Raw genomic sequence first — 18,504 nt, 5'->3', positions numbered from 1 at the left:
GAAAGGAGTTCCTTACTTACCTAGAACTGGGAGATCCTTATCATAATCACAAATAATTAAGAGGAATGTGGAGCAGACGGGATTGGAACATCAGCTTACTTTTAGACCTCTTTTTGTTAACAGGAAGAAAAATTAATATTGTCTTTGGACACTCCTTGCTGTGTATTTTAAACCAATACAATTCAAAGGAGCACTCCCTTTGATTAAATGAAGCCCTTCATTTAATAGAATTACTTTTTGATGCACAGGATATTGTATTTATAAAAACATGATCTAAGAATATATGCAATATTCAAAGTACCTGCTGCATCCCAGACATTTTCTGGAAAGGTCCATCTGAAGTGTTTGCTATCTCTGCTTTATTTAGATTCAGCCTACTTGTTGCACTTCTAAAACCTAGAGGCATAGAAAATACAGAAGCAAGTGCTTTTAAAAACATTTGCCTTGGGAAGACAAAGAAATCCCATCTCTGCACTGCAGCATGCATTACTGGAAAAAGCACTATCCTTACTCCTGAGAGGAATCAGCCTCGAGAGCTCCAATTAGATGGAGAGAAAAAAAGAGAAGACTAATTGATATACTTGCTTTCCAGACAGAAACACATTTTTAGTTCAGCTTGTCTATATTTTATGCAATGATACTCCTCCAGGGATAGGAGCAAAATTATGTATTTCAATGTTCTAAGCTGAAAAAATATCCCAGTATATTCTTATATCCCAGAACAGCAAAAAGGGGAAAGCAAGTTCTAACTATTGACCAAAATTTAGACAGAAATATATTTTTTCCATACTAAAAATTGAATAATTTGGATTACAGTCTTTGTTACTTTCTGCTCAGCCAATGCTTTCTTAAGAAAGCATTGGCTGAGCAGACATGAGGGTCCTAAGCTTCAACTCAGGATCCCTTTTGTCAGGATTGGTCACACTGTCAGTCCCTGACTGCCCTGCCCAAATGATGGAGGGGAAAAAAAAAACACCACCAGGAAAATGAGAGTTTCCAAATTGCACCAAATGTTTATTATTAGTCTAATACATTCAATATCATGTTGACTAGAATACAGTAATTCAAAATATTTTTGGCGAATTAAACTTTTTTAAAAACCATTTCAAACACTCCAAAAAGCAAATGCCATGAAAAATTAACTTAAAATTAAAAGAAACATATTCAAGCAATAGTTTGACTACAGAAAACCTTTACATGTATTTTAGTGGTTTTAGCAGTACTGCATTTCAACAAAATATATGGACTCACAAAAAGTGGAAAATATTAAAATAGACACAATGTTAAAAAACTGAGGCATCCAGATCTGCAAGACTGTTGTAGCAGAATCACCAGCCCAGCTGTTCCCTTTGCTCTCTTTTGGGGCAGTCTGAGTTTGCTGTGGTGCTGCCACTTCTCTGATCACCTGCTACCACCACAGAGCAATTCTTCAATGTCTTGAATTTAAAGTTTGTCCCTCTGGTAAATTCCCTATACAAATGTAAATATTCTAAAACTTGCGGCTCTCTGGCAAATCTGAGTGAAACAGGACCTTTGAAACATCCCTATCTTGCTATTTATTGTTTGCAGACAGGCAATATCCAGAACAAAATCTGAAAAAGGCAACACATTTTGGTTTTGTTTTTAAATACTGACATGTAAAACTGAGTAAATTAGAAAAAGGATAAAGTCAATCTTAATATAAGACATTCATTACATAGTGGGACAGGATACAATTATTGGACAAACAGGATTACAATGGCTCTTCTACACTGGTCATTTGAGCACATCTCCTACAATCATGACTTCTACCACAGCTGGATTTCCTGCACAGACAGACAGTAACAAAGACCAGTTAGACTCTGTGTGAAGTCCCAGGATGACAAGTGACACCCTACCACATGGTCCAAGCTCTGCTTCCTGCCAGGCTGTGCTTGTGAAGAACCCTGAGCTCCAGGTGCTCAACAATGCTCTGCCTGCTGCTCCCACCTGGGTTTCCCAGCAGAAACATCCCCCAAAAGCTGGTGGGACCAGTCAGTTCAAGCCCCTTTGGAAACCCAAGTCTCAATGCCACATGTGTGTAAATGGGCTGGGGAAATGAGTGGCCCTGGCTTGGATGGGGGATATTCCACATAAGCCCCCACCCTGGGCAGCATGGGTACAGCTGGGAACGTGGAGGAGAAAATCACCTCAGCTATTCCTTTTACAGCTCTTCATCACAAATAAAGCCAACTTAAGGTCTGGTTCAGTGGTGCTGTAAATGAGCAGAATGCTGCCACATTAGAACTCAGCAGAATCACGTTTAGGTTTTAGTTTGTAAAAGTGGTTATTACAATTACAGCTGCAACACAAACTTCGGAAGAGGTACAATGTTTGCTCCTCAGGACAGGCTGTGGAACGTAACCATTTCTTGCAAGAGTTTGCAACATGAATAACTGCATAGATGACAGTTGTGTGTCTTCAGTTCAATAAATGTACTTTTAAAGTTTACAAAAAACACAGAAAAGTTTCTATAAAAGTCACATTATACCAAGATAATGGGTGGTAAAAGTAGATTAGTTGTCTCTGATTCATGTTTAAGAAATGACTTGTGGAAAGGTGATAGAAACCAATTTCATGTCAAGAGCATTACGTTTTCACTATAGCACTGACTTCACCATTTGAATCACTAATTTAGAAAAAAATCACGTAGTTAAAAATTGTAAAATTAAACTAGCATACAAAATTTGTTTGTAAACATCAGGTAGCCAGTTCTGCTAACGTGGAATGGACTCTTGGTTACTGCAGTACAGTATCTTGGTTATTTACAGCACTTGCCATGTGATGGGAAATGGCAGGACACAAACATCAGTTCACAGTAATTGTGTTCACAGAACTACCAAAGTCAGTGCAGTTTTGTTGTGCAATTTTTCCAATTCCCCCCAGTTCTTTAAGTCAAATAATACTGTTACAGAGGCCAAGTGCAGATTATTTTTTTTTGTATAATCTCATAAGTGACGAATGATGTCTGCAGGACTTCTGTAAAGGTACTTCCAAATGGCATAGTAATGGACAGCAGCTGCTGTGGCCACGAAGATGTGCCAGATGGCGTGGGCAAAGGGGATCACTCCATCACTCTTGAAGAACACCACGCCCAGGCAATAGATCAAACCTCCCCAGGCCACCTCCTGCAGTCCCTCGGTGTTGCTCTGCCAGGGAACAAGGACAGGTCAGGGGCAGGGTGAAAAGGGGGCAAAGAGTATTTATGGACAAATACACAGTGCTTTTCTCCCCCAAGCAAAGGGAGCTGGCTGTGACAACTCAGAAAATGTTGGGTGGGACAGATGGACAAGTGAGAAATGTGGTGTATTTATATTACACTTTGTGAAATGCACAATAATGTTTTTTTTATAGTATGTCCCCATAGCACTAGAGAAGTTATACTGGGACAACTCAAGAACTAAAACAAGATTGATGGTTTGCTTCATCAGCAGAGCAGACAATCATGGAGACAAAGAAAACCACATTATTCTGTGGAAGTGTGAGTTTAATGCAGCTCCTCCTAGAAAGACTTTGATACAGCCAGTTAAAGCATTAACTTGAAAATGTGTCACATTTATATTAGCAGCAGAGAGGGTTAATCAACATTACTTAAAATGTGTAACTATAAACAAGTTTGGAGTAGGATGCTTTTCAGATGCACCAATAAACCCAGGCTCTCTTTATCTACACAATGCAGCCCAGATTGAACAAAACAAGGCAGCATTTCACTGAAATGTGAACTATAAATCCAAACTATACCAGGTTGTATTTGGGTGCTCTGCAAAGAGCATTTACAGGTATAGTGTACTAAAATGAACATCTCTGTAGAGGAAAGCGCTGCACTGGAATTTAAGCTGGTTATAAAAGGCAAGTTTTGTTTGTTTGCACTGTTAATAGTCACATTCCTTACCATGGATGTCACTACCAGAGCAGGAGAAAATCCCATCGCTAAATAGAAAAAGAGTTCAACAATCTTATACCTAAAAAGGAATGATTTGAGGAAGTTAAGGAGGTGTACAAAAGGGTGGACATTTCCTTCAACAGCAAAAATTAATATTTTAAATTATGTGTTGCTATTGGGTCATTACACAAAAAGTTTTCATGCAGATAGATAACCAGTGTTTTATGACAAAATTAAAACTAGTTTTTATCTCTGCATTGTAGAGTTGCAGGCAACACCTTCTCTAAATACTGCCCAGACACCTTCACTTTCAGTAAGTACCAGTGAGAATAAAACACTGAGACAACTTAAATTTTCTTGTTTGATGAGAACCTTGGTAGCACATCTTCAAAACAAAAAAAGTTTGGTCTTGTTCTCTGATGGTAATTTTCAGTTTAAAGTTAAATGCAAAGAATAATTCTTACTTTTCATGGTAGAGAAATACATAAAGGGTTCCTCCAGCAGCCATCAGCCAGATAAACCATCTCATGTGAGATGCCAGAGGTCCCAGCTCACGGAGATTTAACCTGGAGGCATAAAGGTTCCAAGAGACAAAAGTGGTGGGTAAAGTAACACAATAGAAGTAGGGATTAATAAAAATAAATAAATATTCAGAGCTTTAACTACAGAATGATGGGGGAAACAAACACTGGGACATTCTGCCCACAGAGAGGAGGAAGTTGTTAGCATTGATGAGTGGAAAGCATAAACTGAGGTATATGGAATATAAATAAACTACTTTCTGATGTTTTCTAGCATCACTTTCTGCTCAGCAAGGCCCAGGAGATGGCATTACACAGTCTGCCACAACACATAATGTGGTCAATTGCATCCAAGAAGCCATCTATAGATTCTGGAAAGCTGCAATGACAAACTGTTTACTTTAGAAAAGCTTTGATTCTGCAGCTGTGGTCCCCATTTCTTACCATGGTGCGTAGGATGCTGCAATGAAGACATAGATCATCATTCTGTCACACATGTGAAAGCAATGCTCCATTGTCCTAGGGAGAGAGAGACAGAACAGGTCACCATGACATGTTTTGGGAAGATTTTTGCATCACCTCACTTTCTTGACATGCTTTGGAATTACTCTGGGGAAAATCACCTCCATCCCTCTTACAACCATGTGGAGGAACTGAGACACATAAGAGCTGAGCACTTCTCCAGTCCTCTCCCCTTCTCCACCCCCACCTTGCATCCCTGTCACATCAACTCTGCCTAATCCAGAAACTGTTACTATTGACTGACTACTGGCTATATCCAATTTATTTAGGGAGTCTTACAAGGGATAAATAAATAAAAATAAAAGGGATAAATAAAATAAAATAAAAATAATAAATCCCATGTCAGTTTTGCTATTGCTGCCTTGGTCCCAAGGAGGTTTCCTGCTGGTTAGCTGGGCATTGGCAAAAGCTGTGTTCCTCAAAGTACTTGAGCATGCCATAATCCCAGACAGTGTCTTCATGACCACAATGGGATATTTGCCATCAAGCACTTACATTATGTTTTTCTCATTCTGCTTCTGGATTAAGAGCCACTAGGGCCTACCAAAACACATTTTCTTTGTGACAAGGCAGCAGACATTCAAGTTCACTGGTACATGAGCTTGGCTCACTATTTCTTCAAAAAAAATCAAGGGTGTTTTTATCATGATTCAGTAGAAAGTCCCACTCCAACCTCCTGTAAAATTGGTTTTGATTGAGAAACACAATAGGGAAACATGCCAAGGAAGTGCAGCATTTTCTCCTGCTACCTGAGGTGACTCTTTTTCCAGGAGACGATGTGGAAGACGGTGGAGACGATGAAGAGGGCGCAGAGCCCCACCCCGTACATCCATGCCGTGATCTTCTCCCAGCGGTCGTCAGAGAGCCGATGGAGGAGGGCACTGCCCACGATGGCAGGAACAATCAGGAACTGCCAAAACAAAAGGCCATTGTCAGGTCCCTGCCGTGGTGCTACCCACAGGGCAGCACCAGCAGGCAGAGAGCCCAGCCCCAGCCAGAGAGAGTTTTGTCATTCAGTTTTAAGTTGACACATCAGCACCAGAAATTCATCGATGTCTTGGGCATAGGTTAGATCTGGTTTTGCTAAATTTCTCCCCCCATGGTACCAAGGAAGGTTACCAACACCTCTAGTTATGACAGCAAATTCTTTTGTCTAATTTTGTAAGTATTAGCAGTGGTTTTATTTTCACATTCTGCCTAATGTTCTAAAACCAAGTTGATCTTACTCTAGGCTTGAATTTAAGCCACCTCTTGTGCATAGACATGGAGCACAAGACAGACCAAAATAAACTCGAATCTCAAATGAAAAAACAAAGCATTTAGCCAAGTGCAGTTGCAATTAAGCAACAGTTTTGCAGAACTTGGGTTTAAGCTACCATAAATAAATTAGCTGCAAACTTCTCTCATGAATAGATTTTTAATGCACATAGACGTTCTTCTAAAGCAGTATATCCAACTCTGTTTTCCTTTCCACCTCCCTCTCAAGCACTTCCTAATTCACTTCTTCCAAAACAGGCCCTGTTCAAACATCATGATAAAATTACCACGCTTGCATGAAGCATCCAAGAAGTGACTGCAGGCTTTAAATGCATGCATTTTAAACCACACTCCCTTCCAGAATAAAATACCTCTATGTGATGTACCTCTATGTTCTTCAGGAAAAGGCAAAAAGAAAAGGGGGGAAAGGAGAAAATAACCCCCAAACCCCTAAAAAGCACCCTATGTTCCAACAAATATTTAAAGAAGAGAGCTCACTGACTCAGATATTTCTACCCATCTCCATCCACTATCAAGTCAGCCTTCTAAGTTACAAACAATGCACAAATTCCCTTCCAGGCCCTACAGCACGTGTAAGATGCTAATTTGTTCCCTTGAATTGCAAACAAGCTTCTTAGGGTTAAATTCTTGTTAATTTAACCCAACTCTCATATGTTAAACAATAAAGCCAGGAAAAAGCAATGTTTAAACAAATCCGGCCACTTTGCATTACATGTTTGATAGCTCAGACTGCAGAATTCTGGTCTAGCCTGACCTATCTGTCCTTTATCTAATTACAGACCAGAGGAAATCAAGGTTCTGCTCACTGCAGAGGATGCAGAGCAAACTGAATGGATCTGAGAATAACAATAACATGAATGGATCTGAGAATAACAATCTCCTTCTGACTTTAAAGTATATCAGCTGTAGCTTCATTACTATTCAATTTCCTTATGTTTTGCCAAATTCAGTGTATTTGTGCCAAAAGCTCCAGAGCCATGGAAATGAAAAGTATGGCATTGATACATTCACAGCACTGGGACTAGAGATGAAAACACTTCCTGAGCTTTGTAATGGAACTATGGAAGTCGACTTGGTGCACTTTAAGGCCAGAAATAGTCTGCCAGCCTGGCTTCTCATTTATCACCTAAGTTTCCTGCACACATCCTGGATAGCCCCCAAACTGAGGGAAGGTTGAAATGTGTCACTCCTCAGGAGATCAGTCACTCCTGTTTTCCACACATGACACACAGTGTGAATGAAGTGTGGCTGAAGCCCCTGGCACAGCCAGGAACTGATGAGATGTGACAGAAGTTTCATTTAGTTTTTGCAGGGGACAGGATACCTAGTCCCAGAAATGGTGGTGTAGCCATGGCTCTAAGCTGTACAGTCCCACTGTGTCCTCAGTTTCCTTCCCAATTTTTGGTGCAAATTCCAGTTTTGACTAAACTTGACAGAGAACTAAAAGGTTTCAGAGAGATTAAATACCTATAAATACCAGGTGAAACAGCAAATTCCTATTAATTCCTGTAACAGCCTAGGCATGAGCTGCTCAGGGACTCTGACAGACACCACTTCACAGGAAAAGAGCCCTCTTTGGGCTTTAGATTTAAGATTTTTAGATTTTATTACACAGAATAACCTGCCTTTCTTACACAGAGACCCCAGCTTTTTACTAATCTCCTCAAATAAATATTTCACAAGCTAAACTGTGACATGGGATGCACAAATGGGCCAAAACAAAGTTGAGTGTCAATCATTCTTTCCAGTAATTATTGTGTATAGAGTGATACAGTTAAAACAAAGAAGCAATTCTCTTATCACCTCTTCACTTGCACCTTCACAATCAAGAGTACAACACATGAATGAAGACTTTAATCTCCTTTTTGCCTTGTCCTGCTTTAAAGAACAATTCTACCTCTCACAGGGAAGAGCACTGTATTCCATGAAAAGGACTGATTGTTTTTTCTAAGTTGTTTTTGGAACCATTTTCCTCTCAGTGATTGGTAGGTACCATGGGAACAGCCAGACAAAACAAGAGATGTTTTATTACTCTTTTTCTTTTGGGCAAAAATAGCTAGATTAAATACAAAATCCAGAAATGATACCCTGCTGCTCCAGCCAACTTGATTTAAAGTTCTTCAGATGGCAATGCCCTAACAGGTAACATATGGTACAATGGGCTTTACCCATCTTACAAAATAAATATTAAACTTCAGTTCATAAAAAAGGGCAAATTTTCCCATGTTCATTTGAAAAAAATCACATGCATAAGAATTGCATTTTAATCTCCAGCTTTCAGAATGAAAAAGCCATTAATCAGTCCTTTAAAAGGAGGGGAGTCTACCAAAAAAGCAGTCAGAGAATCAGAACTAACAGAATGAGTGGGATTGTGCTGTGTCATTTTACAGCAGGACAAAGCATTTCCTAGTTGCCAATATTCCTTGAAAAAAACTCCAGCTACCAGACACAAAAATCTTTGCTTATTTCATCATAGAGTGCAAGTCTTCCAAGTGAATATCATCAAACCCATAACTTAACGTACTGTGAGCAAACCCAGAACTGTGATGTGCAAATTTACTAATTTTAGCACCGCGATTAATCCTGGCTGCATCAGAAGTGGGGCTGGAAGGAAGATCTGCAGAACAAGAGAGAAGGCAACAGTTTCCTAAGCTTTCTAGAGAAACGCCAGAACAAAATGAGAGAATCAAGTTAAAAGCCCTTTGCAATAAGGAGGAAGATAATGGATTAAAATATCTTAATTTACATCTACAGGTGGTAATCTTTCAGAACAGTTTTCAGCACAACCTCTGTGTGGTGTATTTTGGGAAACCAACTACCACAAACCCTGCTGCCACAACAAGTAAAAACCCTTAAGGCACAAGGAAAGAGGTTGACACAATAAGCTGTGAACCTGATCAGGGTCACTTCAGTGAAATGACACTCTCTGGTTACCAGCTTACAGCAAAATACCCAGTACCTTCCACCTCTCTGGGGTTGTTTAGGATATTGCTCCACTGGTCAGCATTTTACCTGTATTCTTTCCATATTCCTCCAGATAATCTCTGCCACAGAGAGATTAAAAAACCTGTTGGAAGTTTTGCTCTTGTATATAACATTCCTGGAAAATAAAGTTATTCTCCTTGCACATCATGCAGGCAGCAACAATGCCCTTTGATGCACGAGCCACTGCATCAGAGTGTGGTGTTACTGCTGCAATCTCACCAGCCTCTCACTGGGAGGGAAACACTAAAGGCACAAAAATGGTCCATGCTCTTCTTTTTGGAAAGGAAGGCAACAGAAACAGCAATAAAGCTGCCAGCCCTGCCCTCAAAAAATGGGACACTTAGAGGGAGCCATGAAGGGCTGTGCCCATCTCCAGCTGCCTACTCCATAAGTGCACTCTTGTTACCATCTCTCCCAACTTTCCCCTAATTTTAGGAGACCAGTAACACAGAGTAGGAGGCCCACCAGCAACTTGGGCTGTGCAAGACACAGAGAGCAGAGAAACTGCTTACACCAGTCAGTGGGAACGGAGACATTTTAATCAGAAGAGTCCTTCTGAAATTCTGATCACCCCTTCTTCCATGCTCAAATGGCCATCTAAATGCTCCAAGTCTCCCTTTTTAAATATTTATACTACTGTTTCTCCATGCACTTCACTAACCCAACCTGGAATACAGATTATAATTAATTTTAAGAATAGTTAATTCTTTTAAGGCAGTTAGAAGAAACATTGAAAGTAGTATAAGGCAAGCCATGTCTAAATCCTGAGGTTTTAACACAACAAGGTCTAGCTTTTGTCTGATAAATATTACATACACCAGAAAGCTTCGTTATGAAAGTCATTTCTTCCCTCCAATTCTCACAACCCCTGCTTTTCTCATGCACTGTTTCCTTCCTGTTCCTCTGGACACAGAAAAGAGCTTTTTCTGTTTTCAACTACTTTGCTGCCATTCTTCTCTACCAATGCCTGAAGACAAGTCAATGCTTCATTTAAAGCTAAAAAAAAAATAGCAAGAGATTTAAAATAGCCTTATGAGTATGAAATTTGAAGAAACCTTACTATGCAACACAAAACAACCTTTTAAGTATTGTACCAAAACATTGTACCTGAGATTCTATACCCTCCTTTATCCTTATTTTTTTTGTTGCTTGGGGTTTTTTTTAATTAAGTAGCTGCCACAAACTGATTCCTGTGCATTTTTAAGTGCAAAACCAGATGGGATGCCTACTGAGAAGTACAGCCACATTCATAAAGTAGAAGCTGACTGCTTTGTGAATTGTGAATAAAAGTTTGAAATAAAAATATACTGGAGAACCATTGTTGAATTCTGTTCTATAGAATCATCAATGTCTAATTGAAAACTTGCACTGTAATCTAGCAGCAGACCCAACCACTTGACCATCTAACATTTAGTAAGCCTGCAATACAAAGAAGATGAAAACATCCCCCCTAGCTTTTCTGTGCTTTCACAGCTTAGACTCCCATTTCAAGACTTTAAATATTGATGAAAAGTTACTGCATATTTATTTTAACAGTTCATTGTCGTTTTTAGCAGGTAGTTTGTTCAGAAAGTAATCAGACAGCTCCACCACAAACTCCAGCGTACCACCTTGGCTGTCACATCCTGCTAAAAGGCAGGAGTAAAACATGCCTGTTTTTCAACTAGGTGAAAGCTGAAATGGCTAAGGAGCACAGCAACACCTGCCAGATATTTTGAAATCTAACTATTTGGCCAGACCAAACAAGATTTGCACAAGGATTATGAGATAAACTAGGTATTTGTGCTAACTAACAGAATGTTGCTTCATTCCTTAGGCAAATAAGCATATATTTACATAATGCTGTACATGAGACCTTTGGCTTAAGAACACCAAAGCTTCAGTCAACTTTATGTCTACATGCAAAACCAAGGTGATTCAGTTTTTACCAGCACCACGGAGCTGTATGTTGGTTATTTACGAAATACACACACGGAATCCCTAAGAACAGAGCTCCTTCAAGAACTGAAGAGTCCTGGGCACTACTTTGAGCTTTCATATCTGCAGCACACTCAGACACACTGAAGATAAGAGACTGAGGACAAAGTCAAACATACTTCAGATGTTTGGAGTTGAGGCATTGAGGAGATGCACAAGTTGCTTTCATAAAAGGGCAAATGCTATCTTAAAAAGCAAACAAACACATTTTTAAGTCCTTTTCAAAGTGCCAGACAGCAAATTAAACTTCCTAATTACTAAAAGGAAAAAAAAATCAAAGGGGATTGCTTTTGTTCTTTTTTATGTGAATACCATATATTCAAATCTACAATAAGTCCCTACATTACAAAAATAAGGAAAGACTTGAAATTTCAGCAGGGCTGTCAGCATTATCAGGGCCTCTTGCAAAACAGCAGATTTTTTGAAGAGTCTGCAGGTATCAGAATTAAAACATTCCAGCTCTTGTTGCCCATACCCACAGACAGTCTGATGAAGCCTTCCCATTTCTCACATGGATAAATCTTTCTTATACTTCTAGTTTACAATTTGCAAATATTATGTCAGGGCAGACCTGGGAAATCCACCTTGCAGTCTACTAGTGGCCTATACCCCCTTTACTGCAGGCATCCTTTGACTGGAACAGAGGGAAAGACCTGTGACATTGGTGAAAAGGAATCTTATGAAGTGTCTGGAGCTCTAAGAGATTTGGAACATTACCAAACATCTAATTTTCTGGACTATTACAGTTAATGCTTATATGAACAAAACCAGAGAGAGGCTGTAGATATGAACACAGTGAGGCAAAGGTAAGCATTTAGCAATCCAAACACACAAAAATTTATTGAAATATCTGGTTAAAAAAGAATAGGAAAAGAATCCAGAAGTGTACTTACTGCATGTGTGTAACAGTTAGCAGCATGTTCATAGCAAGTGGGTTTGTAGCGGCTGTTGGCTGGAGCTGGGTGGTTCATGAACCTGTCGAATGATTAAGAAGTACTTTCAGGAAAGTTACTAAAACATCTCTCTGAGTGTCATGAAGGAAATGAAGGAATACTTCCAACCTGGTAGTGCTAAGGATTATAAGTACAGACATGTTCAAAGTAACTGTGATTTAAATTGCAAGTTCTCCCAAGTAAAGTCTCTTACCAGACACACATGTTAAATAAATTCCTGTGACTGCCTGGTGCAAGGGATGGTTATCTTAATCAGGAGTTCACATAGAGCAGTCAGACTCCCTCTTTTCTGACAGTTTGGTCAGAGGAAGAATAAAACATTTCCTATTTAAATTACACAGCAAGAATGCAATTTATTCTTGAAAACTGGAGTTCATCACAGCTGTAAAGGGTTACTCTTCTTTTACAAAGTTCTTGAAACTGCAGCAATATTCCATTTTGGAGCACCTGAACACTGATTTTTTTGACTCCTATAGCAAGCAGCATTTGTGACTGGAGCATGAAGTGGCTCATTTTTCCAATCCATGTCTGTAACCAAGATCCAAACATCTCCTACATGGGGATGATGAAAGGAGACTCTAATGGTCAGTTCCGAAGAGGAAACATTTCAAGAGGTTTGCCATAGACATTCCACCTTTGTTTCTAAGAATTTTCAAACATTCTAACAAACAAACAAGCTGAACAGAATACGAAGAAACCTGAGAAAGTTTTGGAAGAACTTGCCAATGCAAACATTTAACTTAAGTGTGTTAAAAAACCGAGACACTCCAGTTGTTTCTGTGAAACTCAACAATTTAAATCTGTGTAGTAACACCTGTAAAACACAGCACACACCTATATGCAACAGTCAAATTAAATCTGTGAACTTCTTCAGCTCCAGTTTGTTATCCCAGCACTGCTCAGTGTCCTACAAAAGTGATTATCTTTCACCAATGATTCCAGTTTACTCTAGGTTATTCTAAAACTATGCACTGACATTTAGTCGGGTATCCAAGCAGCCAGGAACAGCTTCTCAAGAAAATACAGAACATGTTTGTATGCTCAGAACCAAGAGCAACTTTGTTACCTAGATTTATACAACAAGCTTGTTAGACAAACTTTGGTCCTTCCCCACATCCCCCCGGTTTAAATCAAAATGAGTCCTATTTTTATGACATCTATAAAATATTGTCCAACCTCAAACCAGAGAAAAACAAACAAACAACTAAAAAAATCCAACCCAAGTCTTACAGTTGGCATAAGCAGTTCCAGATTTCTGGGATATTTCACTTGGTTTTCTTGACTGATTTATTAAGTGACTTGTGAACCATTTTTTGTAAACAGATAGATAAAAATGTAGCAGCATTGGGAAAATAACTGTCATGATCCCTCCCCAAACCATGGCAGTTTCAAGAAACAGTTTTATTGGTACTAATATAAAGATAAGAAAAATGTGGGTTTAATTCACAGACACAGCACATAAATGGTTGTTAGCACATTAATAACCCTTCAGGAGTTAATATATGGTTAAAAATGGCATTTCTTTTGTCAGTGAAAAATGGCACCTTGTTCTCCTCTCCAAGAAGACAATGACACTGTCATCACGAAGGTTCACAGAATATCTGGAAAATTACTTTATTCCCAGTGCTTGTATGTCTTCAACAGCTGCTGAACACCATCTCTGCATCCTCTAAAGATGGAACATTCAGTTTGCTCAGTTCTGCTTCCAAGTCAGGAAAATGTTTAAAAATAAAAGCATCTGTTGGCTCAGTGAGTGGCCAGGCTTGGACTGCCCTTGTCCAACACCATAAATTCAAAGTCACGGGAAACTTTTCACTTATCACATCCAGAATATTATTGCATTTCTCTGTGGTGGTATCTTGGAAGTCTCACAAGAAGTAAAAAAATAAAGTCAAACTCAAACCTGAAGAACCAAAAGGACTAATTTTATACTCTTCAGTAGCTTTATAACTTCCGGTGTTCCAAATTTCTATGTAAGACGCTATTATCATATACAAATCTGTAAATAATTGATGCCTCCTAATGGGATCTTCTATTATCCAACAGTACCCTACTTTTAATTTTTTTTCCTTTTTTTTAAGTAGGAAATACACTGCATTTTTCTAAAGCAACCACATTGGATCTAGAGGTAATGGTAGATTTTAGAATTATGAACTAACACTTTAGAAATTAGGACCTCTTACCGTCACAAATTTAAAGACATTTATTAGCTGTAGAACAGAACAGAAAGACAGTAACAAATCTATCCTTGCTCTGTTACCTACACACAGAGCTGGGTTTTTTTCCTGTTCTGTTTGTGGCAGCACAGGAATGATGCAAATATTCTGCACCAGAGCTCCAGCATTAACAACACCTCACCAATCCCCTTCACCTCAGTGTTTATACCAATAACACCAACATCCCCAGTGTGTTTTGGCAGGAGGGGAAGCGTTCAGTTTTACCTCTGCCTTGCAGAAATGGGCCTCACAATGCCCCAGCACCAACTTTGCTGCACATTTGATGGACCTGCACCTCTCCCTTCTGAGAGGGATTGCCTCCAACAGGCTGCAGACCCCGACGCCAAATGCTTGAAAGCATTTGCTCAGGTCACTACTGACAGGCAGCAGTCTTAGTAAAGCAAACTTCCAGTTATTCCTCTCTGTCTTTGATAATTAACTATTTATAAACATTATCAGGAACAACTTCAGAGGGAGGATCATAAACAAGGTGCTTGGAAGGGCAATAATGCCAGCCAGTGCTTCTCACAAGTTCGTTTCATTTCCAGCTTGACAGTTTAGGCTTAATGTCTTAAGAAACAGATGTGAATTTTGAAAATAGCTGTTCTGTGATATTACTGATGTGCTCATCAAAACCAGGAAAATTATTTTGACACACACTGTTAACGTCAGTCATATACTCCTGCAGTTACAGACACATGTGATATTGCAACACAAAGGCAGAAGAATGTGGGTGCTTATTCACATTCTAGAGGGAAAACACCTCTGCTCTTTCTTAAAGATAAATAAATAAGCAAACAAACCCCATGCCACCACCAACAATGGATGCTTGTTTCCTGCCTTGTGAATACAGCAACACAGGGACGTTGTTCTTCCTCCTATCTACGGGTCACGTTTGCTTCTTCTGGAAAAGATAACTGTGGGAATTATAATCTCACCTTCCCAAAAGTGGAAGCTCAGTAGAGAGCATTCAGATGCTGTTCACTCCTAAACAAAGGCTCTCTATAACACAGCCATTAAGGTTATTATCAAATGCAGGACAGTCTGATAAAGTCCCACTGAACTGGACTACAGTTTACAGGAAATGTTTTTAACTGAAGCCAGTTTGATTCTCTAGCAAATCTCTAATATATTTTTTAATAAGAGATCTGGTGAAACCAGAATAATTTAATCAGAGAATACACAGCACATCTCAGAAGGATGCACAAATGCTTCTCCATTTAAGATACTGACAATCCAAGATATCTAAGATAAAATATTAATGCCTTCAATACCAGCATAAGATATTTCTGAAATGAAGAGACTGAGAACAGCTTGCAGCCAGCCAGGAAAGCAGAATGCTTTCACATTGAACTGAGCTGTGAGTTCTTTTTCACAATTTAAATTCTCAATGCTCAGAACCTGCTCAAGGCCAAGGAAGTTTAAGACTCAGGATTCACAGCAAACAAACAACTTTTGATGGATATACTCCCAAAATAAGCAGAAAAAAGGTACTGAGAGAGACATACAGCAATTTAAAAAAAGAGGGAAGAAACTCATACCCCTCCCTGCACACTATTTGATCTTTGATCTTGAAATACTTTAAATATTTTAAATTCTAAACATACAGACGGATCCATCCTTTGTGACAGACCCTAATCTTAAGCCCCTATTCGTTTCCAAGGAACAGATGCTGTATGTTTCCCAGAGATTCCAGAATTAAGAGAAGACAGTATTTAGGAGACAAAGCAGAAGGAAAGTCCGAGGCTTCTTAATGCTTTGTCTTTGCAAGCAAAGCTCTGCATGCAAAGCCAGCTTAGAAAAATAAATTACAAAACCCCAAATCCATTGCACATATCTGTATGGCATTTGTCTGGTATTACAACAAGCTTAGACCCCAGACTGCAAAAGGGAAATCAGATTTTGCCCTATTGATGATTCCCATCTGCTGAATGAATTATTGTTTTAAGCATGAAGCAAAATGTCAGTAAAAACAGCAAGCATTGATAATGGCCTCAAAGATCTGTATTTTTTTAGTCTTTTCAGGAAGTATATTTCCTTTATTCAGTTCAAAATACCTCATAATTCCTTTCACCAGCTTAAAAGCACATTCCCTCTTTTTGAGCCTTTCTTTGTGTTTTCCATCAGCAGGAGAAGCCATTTAGACCTAATAAACCACAAATAACAGCATATGAGAAACTGCAACAATGTGGATGTAACTCCACGAAACCGGCAGTACCATGCATCAAATGGGGTTAAAAACTGCTTCATTATCTAAATATATGCTTCAGTATCTAGGATGTTACCTAAGCTCTTTGTTTTCAAGAGGAAAACAAACAAACAAAAAATACAAGCTGGTCAAAACAGATCTGATGACCATTCAGATTAGATTTTGAAGAGAAACGAAAGGATTTATTAAAAGCTTGCTTGGACCAAATTTGGCTGTGACCAAATTCATTCAGTAAAAAGGAGATCCATCTTCCTCCACAGCTGGCACCTTCCTTCCTGGATTTGACAGTATCTAGCTGTTGCTTATAACTGCTCACATAATCTTTACTATCTCTCAACATCTGAGGCACAGGAATAATTCAGATCAGTGCAGAAGCAGTTCCCTTATTTGGAAATATCAGTGAAATCCCACGCTGTGTGAAGGTTCGTGTACTTACAGCATGATACTAAAGATAAAAGGAAACCTGCAATACTCTGAGAATCCACAAACAACTCTGCTATCATACATAGGCTGTGTCATGGAAAAATGCATCTGTCCATCCCACTGACCTCCCCAAAGCCTCCCCAGCCTTCTGGCAAGTACGTAAGGCAACAATTCAAGCAAAGAGTGGGAGCAATCACAAGTCACCCTAGGTGCTGCAGCACATGTGACCTCAGGGGCAAGGGACCAGCCAGCCGAGGTACAGGCTAGCACAGAAACCACATCTGTCCGCATTCATATTTTTCTCTTTCAGTTTTATTTCCCTTTTAATACTTAAGTTTCAGTTTCTTGAGCAAGTTGGTGAAAGGACAGCAAGGCAGCCCTATGGCAGGAACCTGGTCAGGGAAGGCACTGTGAAATGGCCTCACCCAGGAGATGGGCAGTCCATCAATAGTTATTAGTCTGGACTCTGGACAATGAAGAACCAAAGCTCACAGATGTTTACCCAAGAACCACGATTGCAGTTACCCAATCAACCTCCCCGTGAACATAAGCAGCATCTTAAAGCTGTATGAGGGTTGAGTTTTAATCTGAAAAAGCATAGATTAAGATTGGACACTAGGAAGAAATGCTTCCCTGTGAGGGTGCTGAGACCCTGTCACAGAGAAGCTGCGGCTGTCCCATCCCTGGAAGCATACAAGCCCAAGCTGGACAGGGCTTGGAGGAACCTGGTCTAATGCAAGGTATCCCTGCCCATGGCAGAGAGGTGGGACGAGATGAGCTTTAAGGCGCTTCCAATCCGGAGCATTCTGCGATTCCATGATACTCAATGAGCCCTCGGAGGCAGTAGAACAAGGAGCCACACGGAGCCGGCGGGTGCTGACCCAGCCCGGCCCGGGAGCCACAGGTCGGGCCCCGCGGGAGCGCCGCGATGCGCGGCTGTGACACAGGGCCGGATGCGCGAACCTTCACCCATTTAACGGCGGCGATGAACAAATAAACACACAAACAAAAGACCCTCCTCACCCCCGCCCACTCGCGCCCCTCGGGACCTCGCTGCCCTCCCCGCCCGGCACCGGCGAGAAAACCTCGGCTCCCCCACCCACCCCTCAACCCGCCCGGGGATCCCATCCCGCGGGGAGCGGCTCGGGCAGGAAGGAGGATCCCATCCCCGCCGGGGGTCGCGGCCAGCTCACCTCCGGAACCGCTCCCGGAGCCGCCGCATGGGTCCGGGGCGGGGGATCGGGCCGGGGGGCTGCGGGCGGCTCCGGGGGCGGCTCGGGTCGGGCACCGGGCCCGCATTGGCGAGCGCGCGGCCACGGCGCGCAGAATGGCGGGCGCCGGGCGGGCTGAGCGCGGGGCCGGGCGGGCGGCGGCCGCTTTAACCGGCCCTGGCTCCGCGCAGCCCCCGCCCCGGCCCGCCCACAGCGGCCCGGCCCCGCCGCCGAGCGCGGGAGGAGGCGGCCCGGCGCGGGCACCCGCGGCATCGCCGCTGCGAGGTGGGGCCGGGGCACCGGGGAAC

At 40.9% G+C, this 18,504-nt stretch overlaps 1 protein-coding gene across 1 annotated transcript; it reads right to left on the bottom strand.

Moving 5' to 3' along the window:
- Nucleotides 1-987: 987 nt before the first annotated feature.
- On the bottom strand, nt 988-18,343 carry MMD (monocyte to macrophage differentiation associated). Its single transcript, XM_030232901.2, has 7 exons — nt 18,179-18,343; nt 12,078-12,159; nt 5,694-5,854; nt 4,867-4,941; nt 4,366-4,467; nt 3,911-3,980; nt 988-3,167 (listed from the first exon to the last, which is right to left on the bottom strand). The coding sequence occupies exons 1-7, from the start codon at nt 18,205-18,207 to the stop codon at nt 2,967-2,969; spliced, it is 720 nt and encodes a 239-aa protein (XP_030088761.1). The 5' UTR covers nt 18,208-18,343; the 3' UTR covers nt 988-2,966.
- Between the last annotated feature and the right edge of the window lie 161 nt (nt 18,344-18,504).

This window comes from Serinus canaria, chromosome 18, assembly GCF_022539315.1.
Source record: "Serinus canaria isolate serCan28SL12 chromosome 18, serCan2020, whole genome shotgun sequence".
Lineage (NCBI taxonomy): Eukaryota > Metazoa > Chordata > Aves > Passeriformes > Fringillidae > Serinus > Serinus canaria.
This window is presented reverse-complemented; position numbering and strand designations above follow the sequence as displayed.

Coding starts and splice junctions, on each gene's coding strand:
- MMD (XM_030232901.2), bottom strand. CDS start 18,207: ATGCGGCGGCTCCGGGAGCGGTTCCGGAG. Junction 4,468..4,866: donor GCAGCATCCTACGCACCATG/GTAAGAAATGGG, acceptor TTATGCCTCCAG/GTTAAATCTCCGTGAGCTGG. Junction 3,981..4,365: donor GTATTTCTCTACCATGAAAA/GTAAGAATTATT, acceptor ATTCCTTTTTAG/GTATAAGATTGTTGAACTCT.